Source organism: Callospermophilus lateralis, chromosome 12 (genome assembly GCF_048772815.1).
Source record: "Callospermophilus lateralis isolate mCalLat2 chromosome 12, mCalLat2.hap1, whole genome shotgun sequence".
NCBI lineage: Eukaryota > Metazoa > Chordata > Mammalia > Rodentia > Sciuridae > Callospermophilus > Callospermophilus lateralis.
In genome coordinates this window covers 96,426,288-96,446,966 of record NC_135316.1, presented here as the reverse complement: position 1 = coordinate 96,446,966, position 20,679 = coordinate 96,426,288, and the positions used below count along the sequence as shown (strand labels likewise).

General features: G+C 42.6%; 1 protein-coding gene across 2 annotated transcripts in view; it reads left to right on the top strand.

Annotated features, from left to right (window-relative positions):
• Window positions 1-4,188: 4,188 nt before the first annotated feature.
• The window catches only part of Dct (dopachrome tautomerase), a 32,375-nt gene continuing 15,884 nt past the window's right edge, over window positions 4,189-20,679 (top strand). For both annotated transcript variants that reach the window (XM_076872497.1, XM_076872496.1), the window contains exons 1-6: window positions 4,189-4,483; window positions 11,901-12,200; window positions 14,335-14,435; window positions 15,314-15,480; window positions 18,701-18,880; window positions 20,301-20,436. In XM_076872497.1, the coding sequence (XP_076728612.1) occupies window positions 4,189-4,483; window positions 11,901-12,200; window positions 14,335-14,435; window positions 15,314-15,480; window positions 18,701-18,880; window positions 20,301-20,436 (1,179 nt within the window). The remainder of the gene's footprint in view (window positions 4,484-11,900; window positions 12,201-14,334; window positions 14,436-15,313; window positions 15,481-18,700; window positions 18,881-20,300; window positions 20,437-20,679) is intronic.

The window sequence follows — 20,679 nt, the reverse complement described above, 5'->3', positions numbered from 1 at the left end:
CAACCACAACTATGATCTGGGATCTTCTTGGCTTACGTCCTTAGATCTGAGTTTATGTACATCAATTTCTCACGGATTCTCCTTGAATTCTTTTCTAAGTTGTGTCTTGCTTACCAACAATGATTTGGCTGGATGTTTATTACTTTTAGATTTACATAGAAATATAAGTGTGCATGTATGTAACACTCTGCCTCATTTCTCAAAGGATTTGAGACAGCTGGAGAAATACATAAATTTGCAAAAAGATAAAATAAGAATCCCAGAACTCAGGAACCCAAGGGAGGGAAAATATCCAACTAAATACTGCATAAATCAGCAGAAATACTGCATGATGTGGGGGCTGCAGGTTTGGCACTACACCTCCTAAGTGGCCAAGGCAAAGAAAGAAACTCATGAGATTGACAGTCCCTGAATGCTCAGGACAAGCTGGTTGCTATAAGGATATGCAGCTTTTCTGGATACTGAGTGCTGAGAGAAACCTGTCCACTGTAAGGTATATAAGATGACATAAAAAATACCTTACAAGCTTCACATATTTTCTCACCCTTCATAAAGGCTGACAGCTTGATATCCAAAGGTAATTCAGTTAATGCCAGGCTAGTAGGGATCCCACCCTCTCTCAAGTACCATCAATCTCGTCTACCAAAATGAGGATTTCTTAGTAATATTCTGATCTGCTGAGGGCCTCTGTAGTGTTATTAAACAATTCATTTAAATTAGAAGCATTTAAATTTAAGTAGTTCCTTATAATTTAAATGAGTTCACAGAAGGCAAGGAAGGAAATTTATCACTGTACATTGCATAGAGTAGGAGATGAAGAATTTTCAGTTTCCATCAGTTCCTTATTTTGAGGCACTGTGGTGACTTTGCCAGGAACATGAATGAGGCAATGCTGCAGGGTAAAAAGATCATGACCTTGGGGTCAGGTAAACTGTTCTAAGTTTGCTAACTCAGGTTTTGCAGCCTTGGTTTCCTCAACTGTAAAATCAACATAATACATGAATAAATAAGTGTTATGCAAAAAATAAAACAATGCAACATGGAAGAAAGCAGGTGGTTAGATGTAGGTGCAGATGTGTTTAGATGAGCTGTAAGGGAAGACCGTGCTTAAGAGCGAAACTCGAATGACAAGGAGGGACAAGGAGGTTTCTTCTGAGCAGGAATATTCCAGGCACAAGGAACAGCAGTACAGAGGTCAAGGTGGAAACAGGAGGGATGCGTCTGAGTAACAGAGTGATGGCACTATTCTGCCAGTGCAGAACAAGAGGAAGGGGCAAAGGGCGGGTCACGGAGGATCTTATAAGTCAGATCTCAAACGGTCTGTGGTAAGGAATTTTTAAAAAAACTACTTTTAATCACAGACCAACCTGGAATCCAAATGCACGTGACCATCTGCAGCTCATGCCACATGATCATCACTGTGCAAATTTGACAACGCACTAGCTGGCTTCTGCCCTCTTTAATAAGACTACTGATCATGTGCTCAGTGTGTGCCGCTAATCGCTATGGAAGTTTCTAAAGGCTGGCTCTCACTCTTGGTCCTCCTTGTATTTGATGCAGACCAGTAACAAACACACTATTCATGTGATCCACAGACCACAATTAGAGTAATGCATGGAAAGAACCCTGGGTCATATGGTAAGTACATTAGAAAGCATATGTGAGGAAGGGGGTAAGGTAAGAATCAAAGATTCAAGGGCTGTGATGATTCAAATGTTTACTAAGATGGAGAAGACCAAGGGAGGACAAACAGAAGGAGGAAAAAAGTCCTGCTTTGAACATTCTAAATGAGAGATGTCTAGACCTCCAAGGGGTCAAATAGGAAGTTGGATAGGCAAATCTGGGGCTCACATCTGAGGTCAGGCCGGAGATGCAATTTGGGGGAGTCATGACTCCCTATATTTAGAACCTCAGATGAGCTGAGGATCTAGCATGTATCATAATGAAAGAAAAGAGATCCCAGGACCTAGACCTTGACGGGGGTGGGACATTCTGATGTGACCATGCTGCCTCTATCTGTCAGTATTCAAGAAATTTGATTCTCACTTTTCTGGAACTCCAAAGCTTCATACAATGTAAAATAAAATTCCGAAGTGTTACAGTACTGGCAGGAAGTAGTCAGAGTGAGATCCAGAATATCCTTCCTACTCTGACATGTTATGGTTCTAGTGTCATTCACGTTTTTTTTATTTTTCCCCCAGTCCTGACATCGTGAGTTGAATGGTGGTCCCTCCAAGGATATGTCCATGTCCCAGAATCTGTGAATGCGGCCCTATTTGGAAAGAGTCTCCTTTGCAGATGTAATTAAGATTCTTAAGATGAGATCATCTTGGATTATCCGAGAGGGCCCTAAATCCAGTAACAAGTGCCTTTATAAGATACAGACACAGAGGGGAGAGACACAGACAGGGGAGGGGATGCCCTGAGATCAGAGTGCTGCAGACTCCGGCCAGGGAAGCCACCAGAAGCTGGAAGGGGCGAGGGTGCTGGAGGGAACGCAGGGTGCTGACACACACCAGCCCTTGCCAACACCTGGGTTGCAGACTTCTGGCTCCAAAATTGTGGGAAAACAAATTTCTGTGGTTTTAAGCCACCCAGTTTGTGAACATCTGTTACCGGAGCCTGAGGAGACTAACTACTCTCAGGCTTCGGGGCTGCACCTCGTTCTCACTCAGTGGCTTGAAACTTCGGCTGTAGAGTAGGATTGCCTAGAGAATGTATAAAGATGCTCAGATTATGATTCCATAGGACTGAGCTACAGGCAGGCATTGACATTGAGCCTGACGTGAGAACTGCTATTTAATTGGTCACAACAACTCAATATCAATGGTGAGGGACATGGATGTCCAGGTGGTGGATACCTGTATCGTTTTTTCTTTTTCCTACCTTCAGAATTTGCTCTGAAATCTAACCTCAGTTCTCTTTCTGTCCAGATATAAAGTGTTTTTATGAACACTGAGGCAGTGTCAGTCAGCGGTCTGTACAGACCCTAATATAGTCCTGTGTCTCCATGAAGGAATCCTCAGATGCTCTGATAGGTGGTCACCTCTGTCCCTCTGGTGCTTCGCTTGCTTCCTCCAGGAGCACCGGGGAGGTGCTTTCTAGACTGGCACTTGATAATGCCTAGCTTTAATATAAATTAGCAGATTCACCTGGGATCCTTCCCTCCCAATTCTTCCCTGGCCTTCCTTGTAACTAGATAATGGCCATCATGGATTTCTGAGGTGGGCTAGATCACATAAATGTTTTAAAAAGTCTGCTGCACATTTGCGCTGAACAGGAGAAGAACAAATTATTATTTGGAAGGAAGAGAATTCATAATTTTGAAACAAAGCAACTCATTGTACACCAGTCCTAAATAAATATTTCTTTATTTTCGAAAGTGTGTGACCTCCCGTGGTGATCTCTCTTGCACATCATGAGCAGTCATGAGGGCGATGTAGTTAGCAATGTGTGCTTGTCTGCAAAGAGCCTTTGACTGAAGAGCTCACTGCATCTATTGACTCCCTGGGAAGTCTGAGGTCACAAGCTTGGCTGGAGCACATGGGTCCAATAAAGAGGATGGTTTTGCCCTCCTGAAACCAAGCCAGAAACTTTATCTCCTTCATTGTGCGCTTTGGGTCATGTGCTAACGATGAGGATTTCTCTAATACTAATCCCCCTAATGATGGCTTCTCCCAGCCCTTACACAAACCCCACCAGGCCCCGTGGCTTGGCGGGCCAGAAAGAATAAAGGCAGCACGGTGTTTGGCTTTTGAACTGAGTTCAAGGCAATTAAAGTCAAGGACTAAGGAGGAAAGAGGGAGGCTTAGAAATACCAGCATAATAAGTAGTATGACTGGGGCGCTCTGTAAATTAACTCAATTAGACAAAGCCTGATTTAACGGGGTAAGGATGGTGAGAAGTGCTACCCTCATTAAATTGGGCTGTTAGAGGTGCCTCTAATGAAATTAAATTTGTGTTAGTTGTTTGAATCATAAAATAACATGTGCGTGTGCACGTACACACGGGCACACACATAGCTTCTGATTTTTGTGGGTATTTTTTTTAGAGGAGAGGAATAGAACGCAAAAACGATAAATACCAAAAAAGAGAAAGACTTGACAAGTGGATGCTTAAGGATTCAAGAGTGGAAGGAGGAGAAAGGCGAGACAGGAGGAGTGTGCCGGGTTCTCCCAGTTCTCAGCCATGAGCCCCATGCAGTGGGGGCTTCTGCTGGGGTGCCTGGGCTGCAGAATCCTGCCTGGAGCCTGGGCCCAGTTCCCCCGGGTCTGCATGACCTTGGACAACCTGGTGAACAAGGAGTGCTGCCCACCACTGGGTGCCAGTCCAGCCAACGTCTGTGGCTTACAGGAGGGCCGCGGGCAGTGTGCAGAGGTGCAAGCTGACACCAGGCCCTGGAGTGGCCCGTACGTCCTGCGAAACCGGGATGACCGTGAGCAGTGGCCAAGGAAGTTCTTCAACCGGACCTGCAAGTGCACAGGTGAGGCCCCTCTGGGCAGGTCTGGGCCAAGCTCAGAGCTTGGTGGAGAGGGTCTCCACTGAGACGAGACAGTTAACACAGACTGTCAGACCAGGCCTCGGGAGGCAAACCTGTATGTGTTTGGTAGCTCAGTAAGTCCTGGTTATATCGTATCCTCCAGTGTATCCAGTTATGGAAACTGAATAAATATCACATGGGCCAAGCCTGGTTTTGAATGCAGGCCAACATACCTTTGGCTTGTTTGTTGGAGGGGAAGTTAAAGAGCTGGAGAGTAGGCTTTGAAACTCAGAACAAGTCCTTTCAGGATGCATTCGGTGCCCTCTCCTGAAATGGGTTCCCACATGCTGAAGGGGGGGTCTGTGTGTGTGCAGCTTGGCATGTGGACAGGGGCCAGAGTGGCAGGCAGGTGTTCCGCAGGCCTGGCCTCAGCGTTTCTCAAGATCTGAACGGCTCAAACAGGCTCCGTCTTTCTCACTACGGCTATGCCTGGGCTGTGACTTTGCCAGCTCTGGGGAGACAAGGCAAGACTGCGTCCTCAGTGAGCGGGGGAGGGGGGGGTGTTGTTAGTAGGTGACAATGGCTTTTTTTTTTTTTCCGCTCTTGTCCAGATTTTGAACTGTGCCCATTACCAAATCTGCTCAGTGTCCCTCTTTTAGATGCTGGTCTCTGTCACAGCTGTTTCTTGGGAATCTCTGTTCTGCTCTTTCCTCTGGCTCTTCTGGACCTTCTCATGTCTTCCTCCTGGTGTGTCCCCTCGGTTTCTAGCAGCCATGCACCATTCAGAGGCTGGTGGGGCCTTTCAAAAACAAAATGCAGTGAAGTCCTTGGATGCTGTGCTTTGGGGGCCGCTGCATCAGACGTTTTCCTTCTGAGGACGCCTCATCCTTGTCTTCTCACGTGATGCTGGAACACAGGAGAGTGATCAAGCTACATGAGGGTCTGAGGATGATTCACTAAGGGAAGGGAGCCGTGATGCGGATGTAGGCTGTCTGTGTCCAAATCCCTAAAATACTTCCATAATTCCCACGACAAGATTCCCACTTTCAGAAGTTGGGAATCTCCATTTTATAGACTCCCGGGGCAGATTTTAGTAATCAGATATAATCGTTAATTCTTCTTATCAACATCTCCCTCATATTTTTGACCTGACTAGCAAATTTATTTTTAAAAGGTGGAGGTGGAAAGAATAGAGCATGCAGGATGGAAGGAACAACTGCAGTTCCCCTTTGCTGAGGGACTGTTTATAAATATTCCTCTAGAGGTGACAGGGACATAGAGTCACAGTGACCTACTCTCAGAACAAAAGGGACCCCCTTCTCCAAAAGACAATGAGCCAGAATTAAGTCCAGCCTGTCTGAAGGAGCAGAGCTTTCTCATGGTCCGTGGTCTCCATTCCCAGCCACTGTCAAGGCCATGGCCGCCCCAGGGCCCCGTCCTTAGGCTCTGGCTCATCTCTTCTCCGTGATTTACTTTTTCTTGACTCACTCAGGACCATCACGCTTTCCCATAGCAAGTTCATGTTTTCTTTTCTTAGATAACAAGGTTTGCCGTAGCTATAAATTTAATTTATGGGCTGGGGTTGTGGCTCAGCGGTAGAGCGCTCACCTAGCACGTGTGAGGCCCTGGGTTCGATCCTCAGCACCACATAAAAATAAATAAAACAAAGGTGTGGTGTCCAACTACAACTAAAAAATAAATATTAAGAAATTAATTTATTAGACTTTTCCTTTATTACCAGCATTAGTGAGGCAGAATTGGCATACAAAACATTGCACCTACATACAAGTTGGTGCATTTGGACATAGGGATATCTATGTTACAGTCACCACAATCAAGGTAACAAACATATTTATCACTTTCAAAAGTTTCCTTCTGCCTCTTCGCTTTTTGCTTTTGTAAGACAACTTAACACAATTGCTTCCCTGATAGCACATTTGAAAGTGCATGGTACCTTGTTAACTACAGGCATGGTGCTGTACAGCAGAGCTTTGGAACTTCCTCACTTTGTATTGTTGCAACTTGATATTCATTGTGTGTCAGCTTCCTGCCATCCATTGTCTACTTCTGTACCTTTGACTACTTTTGATGCCTCACCAGAAGGAATCATGCAGTATTTGTCTTTCTGTGACTGGTTCATTTCACTTAGTACAATGCTTTCCAGGTCCATCCCCGTCGTGGCAAATGGTAGCATTTCTTCTTTTTCAAGGCGAAATAATATTCCATTCTGCTTGCATACCAACCTTGAATGGCTTTGGTTATGTTGGCTAGATGGATTTTTTCTTTGAGTCTTAGGGCACCAGACTAAGTCCTTAGAGCCTGAGCTGAAAAGTGTTAGTAATTACCATTCTGTGATGGGTCAATTGTCCCAAAGCAGGACATGTGTCCTCTAGTTGTCTGGAGTGAGGTACTCGCCTTCTAGGATAATTTTTTTTTTCATGGTTTGAGGGGGAGTCTTTAGAGTTTAAACTCGATCTTGTGCTTCCCAAAGACTTTCCCTTCTGGTAGCCTCATAATGGAGTCCCTGAAATTCTCTTAGCATCCTCCAAAAGTTATTAAGGAAGAAATGCTGATTAGCTTTGGCAGTCAACTAATAAGTTAGCTTTTGTTGATGTTTTTGAATTTTTAGAGTTTACTTGGAAAAATAAATATCCCATAGTTTCCAAAAGCATAAAGCTGGTCAAAGTAATATTGCATAATAAGTAAAAACAAATCCAAATTCTGAGATTAAAAAAAAAATCCCCTAAATTTTAATGTTCAAATTCCCCTTAGAGAACTTCACTATTCTCTGCAGGGATAAATTGTAACACAGTGTAATTACTGAACTTAATTGTCAGGAAGAGCTGAATTTCAGTAAATTTTGGCACTAGCCATTCACCTTATAAGGTTTGCTTGCCAGTTGGCATTTATGAGGACATTTCAGTTGCAGCTGTGTCTCTGGGCTTTTGAAAAGCTTGGGTACCAAATAGTTTTGGAGCAGTTGGCTGAGCACTTCTTGTTTGTACAAGTGACTAAGTGCCTCCATTTTCCAATCTCTGAAATGGGGATAATGATGAAACCGCAGTTGTAAGATCCTTTTGAGCTCTGTAGATGAAAGGACCTAGGTAAGTATAAAGTATTGTTATTAAAATAATAGAATCTCTAATTAAAAGGAATAGGCTATTTAGGGTTCCTTGTAAATTCACTAATCGGGGGTCGTTAAGCCTATTTAGCCTAATAGCTTTCTGAGGTTGAGCTGATGCGGGGCGTGTAGGAACGTGTGGGGTTCAGTCGTTCCAGTCCTAAGTAGGCAGACAACTTTGACTCTTTAAATTTAATTTTTGCTCAAGGACATACTCAATGGTAGATTGGTATCATCTATCCCCACCTCCTCCATTTCCCAGTAAGAACATGATCATTCTAAAATGTCCCACCTCTCTCTCTCTCTCTCTCTTTTTTTTTAACTACTGGTGGCTTAAGGGAAGAAAATCAATCATGTTAAATTGACCTAAGGGCCTACCAGGAAGCAGAATGAAAGAAGCAAATGTTTCTGGTGCTGGGTTTTCACGTAGTCACACTTTCCGATCGACTTCATCATCTCCATAAGTTCCTTAGGCCAGATCTGTAAGCTCAACAATGAAAGAGACCTGGCTGCAGAGATCTGGTAGTTTTTCTCTGAGACCTGTTGAAACGGAATTGTTCTCTTTTAATTGAGTGTATCTCTGGGCCACAGGTGAGCTCAGATGCAGAGAAACGCCTTCTCGTTAGTATTTAGCTGGTAGCTGATGCTTCACCACGGCAGGGAGGCAGCTGTGGTCTCCTGAGTCAGGCTAATCGTGTGGTCTTCGTCATCCCACAGAGCGTGGTTTCTTCCCATTTCAGTTTTCCCACAGACACAAGGGATGCTTCAATGGGCGTAAGCCCTTCATCTCCATCAGGCACCAGCATTGTGCCTTGTGTGTGTTTGTACCCCCTGGTGGCACAGCCTTATATTTAGCTTTTCACTGATTCTTCCAATGCCAGCCCAGCCAGCACACAGAGAGGGGGATGGACCCAATGTCTTTCTTAAGATGTGCTTGGTGTAGTGATAAGTGAGACGGATGCAAAAAACAAAAACTTGCTACTCGTTTTGATTAGTGGCATCTAAAAATACTAGGGATGCTACCACTTAAGACAGACTCTGTACCAGGCGCCAAGCTGTGCGCTCTGTGTATTAATGTACTTGTTTTTCAGAAGAGCTGGGTGAGATAGAACTCTTATACCCGACCACAGGCTCTGAGAGGTTAAGTTCAAAGTTGCCAACTCATCTGAATCAAAGTTCCAAAAGTCATAGGAGCATAGAGGAAGGTGTGCTGAGATTTTTTTTCTCTTTCAGACTTTACAGTGAAACTAAAATTGTTCTAAAAGTAAAGTTGATCAAACTACAGGAATTGCCCAAACCCCCTGTGCCCTTATGAACAGCCTCGCCCACGATCAAATTCCCCTTGTCTAGTTTGACTGCTCCACAAGTAGCGGATGGTCAGGGAATTATTTGCTGCATAAATAATCAGTTATTGATAATTTTATTTCTATCAACCAAGAGCCAAGGCAGTGTATAGTTGCAAGATTCACCAAATAAAGTTGCAAATTACTCAACTTCAACAACACGACCCCCAAGATTCAAAAACAGTTTTTGCACCTTTATCTATTGGTATGTATTGAATTTACCATTATAAACCTTCAGTGTGTTATTTCTTGGCATTTAAAAAAATATTTTTAGAGCGGTTTTAGATTCAAAACAAAATTGAACAGAGAGGACATCTACCCTGCACCCCTCCGAGGTCCCCCACCCTTCACTGTCCACATCCTTCCTGCACTGGTATCACTGTGGTCAGTGACACATCAATATCACCAGGTTTCTTAGCATTTTGCAGCAAGGAACGACTCTCCAATTGTAGAGCAGTGACTGTACATTTATCTCCCATCATCTAACCCGACTCCAGGAAGACAGCTGGAAGTTTGACCAAATTCTCCTCTGGATAGTTAATATTCTTCAGGCACAGAATTTTGCTCCATCACTTGTTGAAAATTTTCCTTTTTATAGAAATAAAATCTGCCAGAGTAGGTTTAATCAAATTTGTTTTTAAAAATAGAGATTGTAGAATTTTAATAAGGTTGCCTGAGGGGAAATGAATAGATTTCAAGTTCCATGAAGCAGGAAGCATCCTGTAAAGCAAATAGTATTGTAGTAGCTGCTCAATAAATACTTACTAAATAAATACTATGTATTTATTAGCCTTATTCCAGTCATCCACATATATTTCATTATTTATCTCAGACTATTAAAAAACATGATTTTCAACCTGGAAAAATAATTTTTAAGTATTTTTTGCCTATTTTTACTTATGTCCTTGCAGAGTACTGAAACAGGAAAATATAAAAAACTGACTTATCTAAGAGTAGCTAAAATATTTTTATATGTAACAAGGGAGCATAGGAGCCAAATAACTAACTATTTTTATATTTAGTTCTCCCTATCTATTGTATTTTTAATGAAATTTTCTTTTCTATCAAAAAAAAAATCTGTTGGGTTAATAAAAAGGGAAGCCTCTGCATTTTCTTTGCAGGGTACAAGCGCAAATGATTTTGTGTTCGTGGTTTCCTTTAAAGGATCATACAGGAGGAGCACTTGCCCAGCTAAGCCTGTGTGAGGCCCTGGGTTCAAGGCTGCCATTAAAACAAAACAAAACAAGGAATGACAGCGTGGAGAACCCCTTGTGAAGCTGCAGGGACCGGTTGGTCACCCGGGCAGGGAGGAATTTAGCAGGACTGGCAAAAGTATTGCAGGCACAGGGAGGGGCACAGAAGCGCATCTGGAGGCCCGTGGAGAGGGAGAGGGTGAGCGCAAGTGGGTGGTCTTCAGCGAGAGGAGCATCTGGGCCTTTCCACCCACAGGAGTTAAATCTGGTCTCCGGCTTGTCACCACCTGAGGATGAGGCCGTGGTTATGCCCAAAGCCATAATCCACAAGCAGGAAGGGCGAGAGGGAAATCAGAGGGAGGCTAAAAGAATGTAGCCCAGGGAGCCCCTCGGAGACCTGCCTGGGGCTCCGTACCACTGGTGACAAAGCGGGGACAGCGCTGCTGGCCAGAAACCTGCCTGTCAGGGCCGCCAACTCACCTTTACCACCTGCCAGCCACCCTCGATTTCGCCTCAAGGCCGGCTCCTTGGTGAAGTAAACCAGCATTTAAATGTCAGATTTCACCCCAATTCCTGGCGGGCAGCTTGTCTCTTTTCTTCTTATGGGTCCACTTTTGCTCGGGTGCATTCTCTTCACTCTCAATGTTGCTGCACAGCTCTGGGCCAGCCCTGTGGTGTGCGCCACGTGGTCAGCCGGCTCCTTGAGGACATCCCGAGGAGGCCTGGGGGGACATCAGAAGGGACATGACCAATTTATGCACCATGGGTGTGTGCATTTGTAAGGAACAGGTTAGAACACGTTGTACGGCAGGCAAGAGGCTGCGGAGCATTCAGCGGTTTGCTGGGGCTATGGGAACCAAGTACCAAGGTGGGGACAGGGTGGCTGGGGTGGCCGGGGTGACAGGGGAGCTTAAACAGTGGAAACTTGCTTTCTCCTAGTTCTGGAGGCTGGAAGCCAAGGTCGAAGTGCCAGCAGGGTTGGTTTTTCGGAAGGTCTCTCTTGTTGGCTCACGGATGACGGTCCTCTCTTGGGTCTTCGCAGCTCTTTCAACCATACATGAGTCTATTTCCTCTTATAAGGACACTGATCATGGTGAATTAGGTCCCACTTCAATGACCTAATTTTGTCTTAATTACCTTATAATGTTATTTTTTTATTCTCATTCTTATTATGTGTGATACTTGGGATTGAGCCCAGGGCCTTGAACTTGCTAGGCAAGCGCTTCACTGAGCTTCAGCTCCAGCCCTTGATTTCCTCCCTAAGAACATGAGCTCTAAGTACTGTGACAGGCTGGGGTACTGGGGATCGGTACTTGTGCATTTTGAGGAGACACAGTTCAGCTTATAACAGTGCTCATGCATTTCATACCCCGTTTCTTTGCTGGGAATATTTCTAGCTGGCTTTTTGATGCTCAGTTCACTTGGATTTTGAGAGGAGACTAAGGGAAGTCAATTGACTGTTATTTGTTTTGGACTTTATTTCTTCACATTTGTTGAAGCTGGAAGTCCAGGATCAAGATGTCAACAGCAAGGTTTGTTTCTTCTAAGGCCTCTCTCATTGGCTTGCTTCCCGGCCAGGCTTTACCTGGTCTTGTGTGTGTGTGTGTGTGTGTGTGTGCACGCTACACATACAAGTTGACTTGTCTTTACCCTTTTCTAAGCACCTTCATGTTCTCTTCAATTCTACTCCAAGACTCCAATTCAGAAATTTCTTCCAAACTATATAACCCACATTTTCTTTCATCTTTCCCTTTTTATACTAGGAAACTTTGCTGGCTACAACTGTGGAGACTGCAAATTTGGCTGGTCGGGTCCCAACTGCAATCAGAGGAAGCCACCAGTTGTTCGACGGAACATTCACTCCTTGACCCCTCAGGAGAGGGAGCAGTTCTTGGGTGCCTTAGACCTGGCCAAGAAGAGGACCCACCCTGACTACGTGATCACTACCCAGCACTGGCTGGGCCTGCTTGGGCCCAATAGGACTGAGCCACAGATCGCCAACTGCAGCATTTATGATTTTTTTGTGTGGCTGCATTATTATTCTGTTAGAGATACACTATTAGGTGGGTTTTCCCCTTGGCTTAAGGTTTATTACAGGTTTGCGTTTGCTGGGGAGATGGGGTAGGGAGTCTTTTGACACTAGTTAATTAACAAGAGAGCAACCTCAAGGCAGTACTAGGTTTATCAAAGTCACGGAATCACCAAATGCTACCTGAAGGCAGAAGGCAGCAGTTTCTTCCTGTATGTTGACTACAGACATTTCAAAGGGTTCTCTCCTCTAGTTTGTTTGGTTCAAAGTCTAAGCTGTTCTCCATGAAGCCCTTAATCTTCAAAGGCATGAGTTGGTGAAGTGAGAGCAAGTTCCTTTCCATTCCAGGAAAAAAAAAATTACAAATCTGGCTATGGAAGCCCTCTCTGACCTCTTCTTTCAATTAGAGGAATTAACCGAACAAATGCCAAAGCACATGACGCTCCTTTGTGCAGAACTGGAGTTCTTCTGTGGGAGGTGGGTAGTACTATAACCTCCAGGGTCTTTAGACTGTAGTTATATCATCACTCATGGTTCCCAGGCTGTGTTAGGAATGCCCAGGTTTTCTGGAGTTGTATTGTCAAGGAAAAATACAAGCTGGTTCACAACAATGTTAGAGTTCCTCCTGTATGGCCTTGCAGACCACGGTTACGTTGGATGCGTGAGAAAACGTGAAATGCAAATGATACTTGAGAAATACCAGGGACCCTTCCCCGTCCTGGACAGGAGTTGGACTGGAAGATTGTCTGCTGTGAACCTCATTAACCAAACAGGTGCAGCTTCATCCTGAGTTATTTATCAGTTGAGAGAAGCCATCAGTTTGTTCCAGGAGAATGGATGCATTCTAGATTCTTCTCATGGCAGCTGTACACGCTTAGCTATACCTGCAACTGGTCCTACTTTGGAGTTCCCTCATTGGGATGAGGGTGAATAGAGACATTGAACTCACTTGAAATGGTGCACTTCTCACTTGGTATTGCCCACCTGTGGCATTCCTTATTCCTGTTTCTTATGCCTCCTCATTATTACTTTTGGAGGACTTGAAACTTTGTGCTAGATTAAAACACTTGAAAAAAAATAAAAAAGACTTTATAATTTTGTAGCCAATGGCAGCAATAGCAGTTTGCTTTTGGTATAAGTCTTTTTAAAACCTGCCTTTCAGGTAAGCATCTGTCTTTCTTTATCGATAGGGAAGGTGGCTCTTCCGGCTATCAACCTTTACAGTTTTCCTGTCATCACTCTGAGGAGTCTTTGCTTTATGAGAGGGTAGTCTCTCAAGAGGAAAAGAAAACTTTAGTTTCTGGTCATATCTAGGAATTAAATTTATATTCATGTCTGTTCAGCTCTCTGAAGTTATTATAGGTACTTTGAAAAAGAACTAAAGTTAGCTAAAGTTTCTACATAACCATCAAAAGCTGTTATGAAAGAGGGAAGAAGGATGGAACAGGCAGCCAGGAAGGCATTAAATTGCCCAAAGCGTTTCACTGAATTGGCAGTTCCAGTGGCCAGCCAAATTGGTTTGAATGTAGTTTTCTCTCTCTGGTCTCGGCAACCATGCTTGTCAGCTAGCTGTTGTAGCTGATTGATGGACAAGGATGAATCCACGAAAGTTCTCTTTTGGTTATACAAAAGCTGCATTAGGACTAAGTGTGGTCGAAGTTGCTATATTATTAATTAATGCTTCCCTTATCAATTTATGCATTTGCAAGGAATGGGTTAGAAGATGTCTTTTAAAAAGTATATATTTCATTTCGCTCCTAATAGTCTACACTTTGGATACTCTCTTTCTTCTTAATGAATTGCTGTTGTGTAATGGGGCTCTTGATGCTGAGCATGACTTGAATTTCCTGGCTTTCTGCTTAAAATCAGGCTTTTAGGAAATAAAAGGGATTTTAACCTAAAATGCTAGTGGCTTCTGAAATTCCTTTGTCATTATTGCTACTGTTGCTTTTGAAGAGATAAAAGCCATATTTAGAAAGAATGTAGATATTTTAGAAAAATATATTTATCTTTTATAAGCATATAAACATAAATATATTTTATATTTTATAAACATATAAAAAATTTTTTTCCTAAAGTATTGTAGCTGTATAGACACATCCCATATAAGGATTAACATTTTAAATATCCTATTCTGTGATCTCTAATATGTTTCCCAATTATTTTAGGACCAGGGCGCCCCTACAAGGCCATAGATTTCTCACACCAAGGGCCTGCCTTTGTTACTTGGCACCGGTACCATTTGTTGTGGCTGGAAAGAGATCTGCAGGTTGGTCAAAACTTATGTTTGATACTTCTAATAGAAAATATATATATTTAATGAGTACTGTACAACATGATTTTTTAAAAATATGTTTTAGTTGTCAATGGCTCTTTTATTTTATTCATTTATTTTTATGTGGTGCTGGGGTTCAAACCCAGGGCCTCACACATGCCAGGCAAGCTCTCTACCACTGAGCCACAACCCCAGCCCTGCAACATGATGTTTTGACATGCTTGTCTTGGTATCCATGGTAAAGTGATAAGTACAGTCAAGAAATTAACATATTCAGGATCTCATATAGCTAACTTTCTTTTTTAGTGAGTGTTATGAGTATCTAAAGTCTGTATAGGCAAGTTGCAAGTACATAGTACAATATTATGAGGCACAGTCCTCAGGTTGTACCTTAGACCTCTAGACGGATTCTTCCTGCACAATTGCAACTTTGTACCTTTAGATCTGCATCTTCCCTTCTGCCTCCCACTGCCCCATCCCTGGTAACCACCAGTTTCTATGTATTTGATTTCTTTTTTTTTAAGTAAGTGAGATCATGCAGAATTTTTCTTTCTCGATCTGGCTTACTTCACTTAGCATAATGTTCTCTATGTTCATTTTTATGGTTGCAAATGGTGGGGTTTTCTTTTTTTTATAAAGGCTGAACAATATTGCATTAATGTATTTCTTTTTTTTTTGCTTTTTTTTAAAATTTTTTTTAAATTAATTTTTATTGTTGGTTGTTCAAAACATAATGTATTTCTTTATTCACCCATCTGTCATACCTTTAATCTCACAATGCATTTGGTCAAGACACCTGCCAGTCTTTGCCTTGTATGCCTTCCCATTGCATTTGAAGAAATTTAACAACTGGGCCTGGCCTTTGCTTTTAGCGACTCACTGGAAATGCATCCTTTGCTTTGCCATACTGGAACTTTGCCACTGGCAAGAACGAGTGTGATGTGTGCACAGACCAGCTGCTGGGGGCAGCAAGACAAGATGATCCCACTCTGATCAGTGAGAAATCAAGATTTTCCAGCTGGAAAATTGTCTGTGACAGGTAAAGACATATGCATTGCAGTAGAGAGCCCAAGACTGTCTTTTATATTTTATTTAGAGACAAGGTCTCACTGAGTTCTTTGGGACTTGCTAAGTTGCTGAGGCTGGCCTTGAACTTGTAATCCTCCTGCTTCAGCCTCCTGAGTTGCTGGGATTATAGGTATGCAAACTACACCTGGCTAGATTTCTGTTTTTAATGTACCCTACGTAGGATTCTGTTAATGTTTCTGAAAATAACTTTCCCTTGGGAGGTGGAATTTTTAAAATTCTAAGCTCTTTAGTTAAAAAAAAAAAGTACATGTATCAAAATTACACTGTGAATTGAATATGCTTGGCCATCACTTTGAGATCAACTGTTTTAAAATTAGGAGTAGTTCCTGCATTCAGTCAACCTTTGCTAAGTACCAATCATGTTCTAGGGATGCAATACTGCTAGGAATGCAAGATGGCTAAAGTACTGCCTCCCTTTTTATATACTTTTGTATTTAGCAAGACAGATTTCTTGTAATGAATTGCCATTTAGTCTGAGAAGTACTATAACCGGTACACTTGCAAAGCCAGGAAGAGAGTCAGGACAAGTCCCCAACGAGTGGAAATGATTGTTCTGAGACTCAAGAAGGCACAGACCTCAGCCGGATATAGGGGAGGGTGAGGAGAGTGTGGGAGGGTGGCAGGTGTGTCCTTGGTGGAAGGAACATCGTGTGTGAAACTAGGAAAGTCTCTGGAAGCAGCCTGCTGTGTCTGGACCATAAGATGCAGTTGAGGGGGATGGGAGCATGTCCTAAGAACCCCTAAAGACCACATTAGAAGGTAAGTGACCTGCAGCCTAGGAATCATTCTTTGCTCAAAGACTCCCTGAACCCATTTCTGTCTCTGGGCACAGTACAGTTATCTGACTTCAGGGGGAGTGTGTACCGAGCTTCTGGGATTACAGGTGTGTGCCACCGCACCTGGCTTAAAATAATTTTTTGATTAACCTTTCCTCTGTATAGTTTGCATCTGCTTTTATGCTGTTCATCTCTGTTTGCCTGCAATTTGCCTGAGATGCTTTCCTAGATCCACATAGCCACCCCAGTGGATGCCTGAAACCTTGGCTAGTACTAAATCTTATATGCACCAGGTTTTTTCCTAGACAGACATTCTTATGGTAAAGTTTATAAACCAGACACAGTAAGAGATTAACCATAAGTAATAATAAAATACAAGTATAACAACACTATCATAAAAGTTATGTGAATGTGTTCTTTCTCTCAGAATATCTTAGTTCCTTAGTGTATCACAGTTATATTTTCAGATTGGAGTTGACCGCAGGTAACTGAATCCATGGAAAACAAAATTGCAGATAAGGAGGGACAATTGTATCTCAGAAAACAATCCTCCAAGAGGATCCTCTGCCTGCCTTTATTCATTTCTTTTCTCTCAAACCTCTCTTTTATTTTTAGTTGTAGTTTAGTTTAGTTGTAGTTGTCTTTATTTTACTTATTTATTTTTATGTGGGGCTGAGGATGGAACCCAGGGCCTCAAGCGTGCAAGGCAAGCTCTCTACCACTGAGCCACAGCCCCAGTCCCCTGCATGCTTTTAACCCCGCTACTCTGCCTCTCCATCTTTAGATTGCACCTGGGCACTGAGCTCAGCACGCCTCCCGGCCCATGGCCAGCACTGAGCCTGGACGGGTATGTGTTCTTAGGAGCCCATGCCCCATGCCCCTCGACAGGGACCTCATCTTCCACATTCCCCACATGTCTTGCAGCAGGACAGGGCTCCAGGCTCCATGATAAGTGGAAAAACCCATCTGTTTTTATCTGAATTTCTTAATTCCATAAAGTGCCATTTCCAATAGTGTCTTGGGATATTAATAGATGATGTGTCAAGAGGTGTTTGTGATCATGTATTTAGAAAAAGCTGAATTTAAGAGTTTTTTTTTTTAATTTTAGAACATCTCTGAGCCTTAGCTATCCTTAGATAAATGTACTATTATTCTTCAAGAGGAACCTCAGTTGATCAGATCTTATCTCACAGCCCATCTGCCTGTAACACACTTGGGAAACGCTGATTTGGAGACCTTTCTTGCTTAGTGTTTGGGTTCGGGCTGCTTCTGTCCGTGTGTGTGTGCTCATTCCATTCTCCACAGCAGACATGACCCCTTGGCTTTTAAAACTCACATTCGGGGCCCTGGATTTGATCCTCAGCACCACATAAAAATAAATAAATAAAACAAAGGCATTATGTCTATCTACAACTGAAAAAAAAACAAAACAAAACCAAACAACAAAAACCCTTTAAAAACCCTCAGACAGTAACATCTTTAAAGCTCTGTCAATGAACCATGGTCTGAAGGTGGAATTCCAGGTCACCATGGCTGTGCAGAATGTGTTTCATGGGACCTTGTCAGCCCCTTGCTTGTCATGTAGCCATTGCACGTTTCTGGAGATGATGTTCCTTCTTTTAAAAATGTTAATTATTATTTTAATTGTATAAATTATGGGTTACAGTGTAATAACTTGTATTACACAGTGTGTAATAGTCAAATTGAGGTAGTTAACATTTCCATCTCCTTTAACATTAAAATAATTTTTTGACAGGGTACCAGGGATTGAACTCAGGGGCACTCAGCCACTGAGCCACATCCCCAGCCTTATTTTGTATTTTATTTAGAGACGGGGTCTTACTGAGTTGCTTAGCCCCTTGATGTTGCTGAGGCTGGCTTTGAACATAGATCCTCCTGTCTCAGCTTCCCGAGCTTCTGGGATTACAGGTGTGTGCCACCGCACCTGGCTTAAAATAATTTTTTGATTAACCTTTCCTCTGTATAGTTGCATCTGCTTTTATGCTGTTCATCTCTGTTTGCCTGCAATTTGCCTGAGATGCTTTCCTAGATCTACATAGCCACTTCCACCAGAAGTGGCTTGGCTCACTATAATGTGACTTCTCCTGATCTCAACTGTGCTGTCCCAGATCCAGATGCCCATCATAGGAGTTGCCATCTTGCTTAAAGGGCCTCTTACTGTCTTTTCAGTGGAACAGTAATTATTATCACATTCTCCTTGTATTCATATTTTGTGCCTCTTACATTCTTAAACTTCTTGATCCGGAGTTATTTTCAGGGATAGTACTTTTAGCAACTAACAAAATTTTTTACCATAACTATGAATATGATTGTTTGACCCAAATTTATATTCATGAGTTAAAATATATTATTTTTTCATCTTCTAAATCTTAGTCTGGATGACTACAACCGCCGGGTCACCCTGTGTAATGGCACTTATGAAGGTTTGCTGAGAAGAAACCGACTGGGAAGAAATAGTGAGAAACTGCCCACCTTAAAAAATGTACAAGATTGTCTATCTCTCCCCAAGTTTGACAGTCCTCCTTTCTTCCAGAACTCCACCTTCAGCTTCAGGTTGGTGCTCAAGCTCTTTTACAACACCTTTAGATTTTCAGTTTGAAGCTGAGGTAGGCTGGAAGGAAATCCAGGGACTGGGATACTTCTCCAAGTTGAGTAACGGAGAGGGGCTTAATAAGAAGAAGTCAGGCATCCGCCTCAGGGAAGTCTTCATCCACACACTGGAGCCAATTGTAGAATTTCTTCCCTTTGAACTCAGCTGTCCCAAAGCACCTTTTTTATTTCTAATTTTTCTCTTTATCTAGATATAGTCTTTGGGACCATGGCATTAAATATAGTGCTTTAAAAATGCCCATGCCCCTTTTTTTTCTTTTCTTAGTTTTTAATGTTCACATTAGAAATTTATCAGCCACAGACCTTAAAATGTGAAGACCAGCCATTACTTTTCTTCCACCCCAAAAGACTTATGAAGAATTATGAGAAGTAGTATAGAAATAAGATTTTAATGAAGAGGAAGAGGACTTCCAAAAGGGATGGTGGATATATTTATGGTCTTCTCCAAAACTAGAGTCTCTCTCTCTTAACTTCATGTAAATTGTACAATTTGTCTGGGGCCAAAGGCATAGTAGGCTCAACTGAAGTGCAGAAGCTGTGTAGGGTAGCAGGGCCCAGATTCTTTGCGGGAGCTGGATACAGCAGAGTAGTGTCAAAGGTAGGGAAAGGGCAATATTTAATATTGTTTTTAAAAGGAACATGCATGTTTTTTATTATGACAAAAATACTATTAAATTAGCTTGCATTTCCTATGGATTAGAGTTAGGAGAGTGCTCCCCCCAAGATGTGGAAGCACTTGGGAATTGGTTAGAAAAATGCAAATTATTGGGACCCAGCCCACACCTGCTGAATCAGAAACTCTAGGAGTAGGGGGTGATTTTCTCTCCAGTGATTCCCAGGTGTGCTTAGATTTAAGGATCACTGAGTTAAGGATATATGCAATTAAAATTCCTGAGAAATTCTTTCCTAAGGCATAAAGAAGGATACTGGAAATACTGGGATATGTTTAGGATATTATGTATTACAGTCAAGGTGAAGATCTGTTTAGTTGAGAAATATGCATAGGTAAGATTAGATATTAATTTATCAGTCACACATCATCATGGCAGGATATTTGACTTCAGCTATTAAAAAAAGAGGGGAAACTCAGACCCTGACCTTCAAGAGCATGAGAGGCAGGTATGAAGGTAAATAATTGTCACGGAGTACACAGATAACATTTAACTGGACAGAGGCAGAAGTAGTGTGGATGAAGAATTCCTTCCCTATGGAAGATTAACATCACAGCTCTGGGCTTACTCAAGTAGCCTTGACAGAGCCTCTCATATGCCCTGGATTAGAAATGGCCTTCTAGGCTGGAAACCATGAGAAGAGGCCTTTCTCCATCTTTGCCTGCTGTCTCTGATGTTCTGGTTCCTCTCAGGAATGCCCTGGAAGGATTTGATAAAGCAGATGGGACGATCGACTCTCAAGTGGCCAACCTTCACAATTTGGTCCACACCTTCCTGAATGGGACAAATGCTCAGCCACATTCAGCTGCCAATGATCCTGTTTTTGTGGTATGTTCCAAGACTCTGAGAATAAGATGGAGAAGTTTCTAGAGAACATGTCAGGTTTACTTATTTTTCAATAACATTAAGGTTTGGTGGGGTTTCATTCTCTGTGGGAACAAGGTGACATAGGGCTTATATAACCCATACCCTCGGGTTGGCGAGCTGGTATTTGAAGCCCCTAATCAGAACGTCATGCTTCTGGGATGAGTAGCTTTTGGATGATCTTAGCCAGAGGTTTACAGTCCAGAG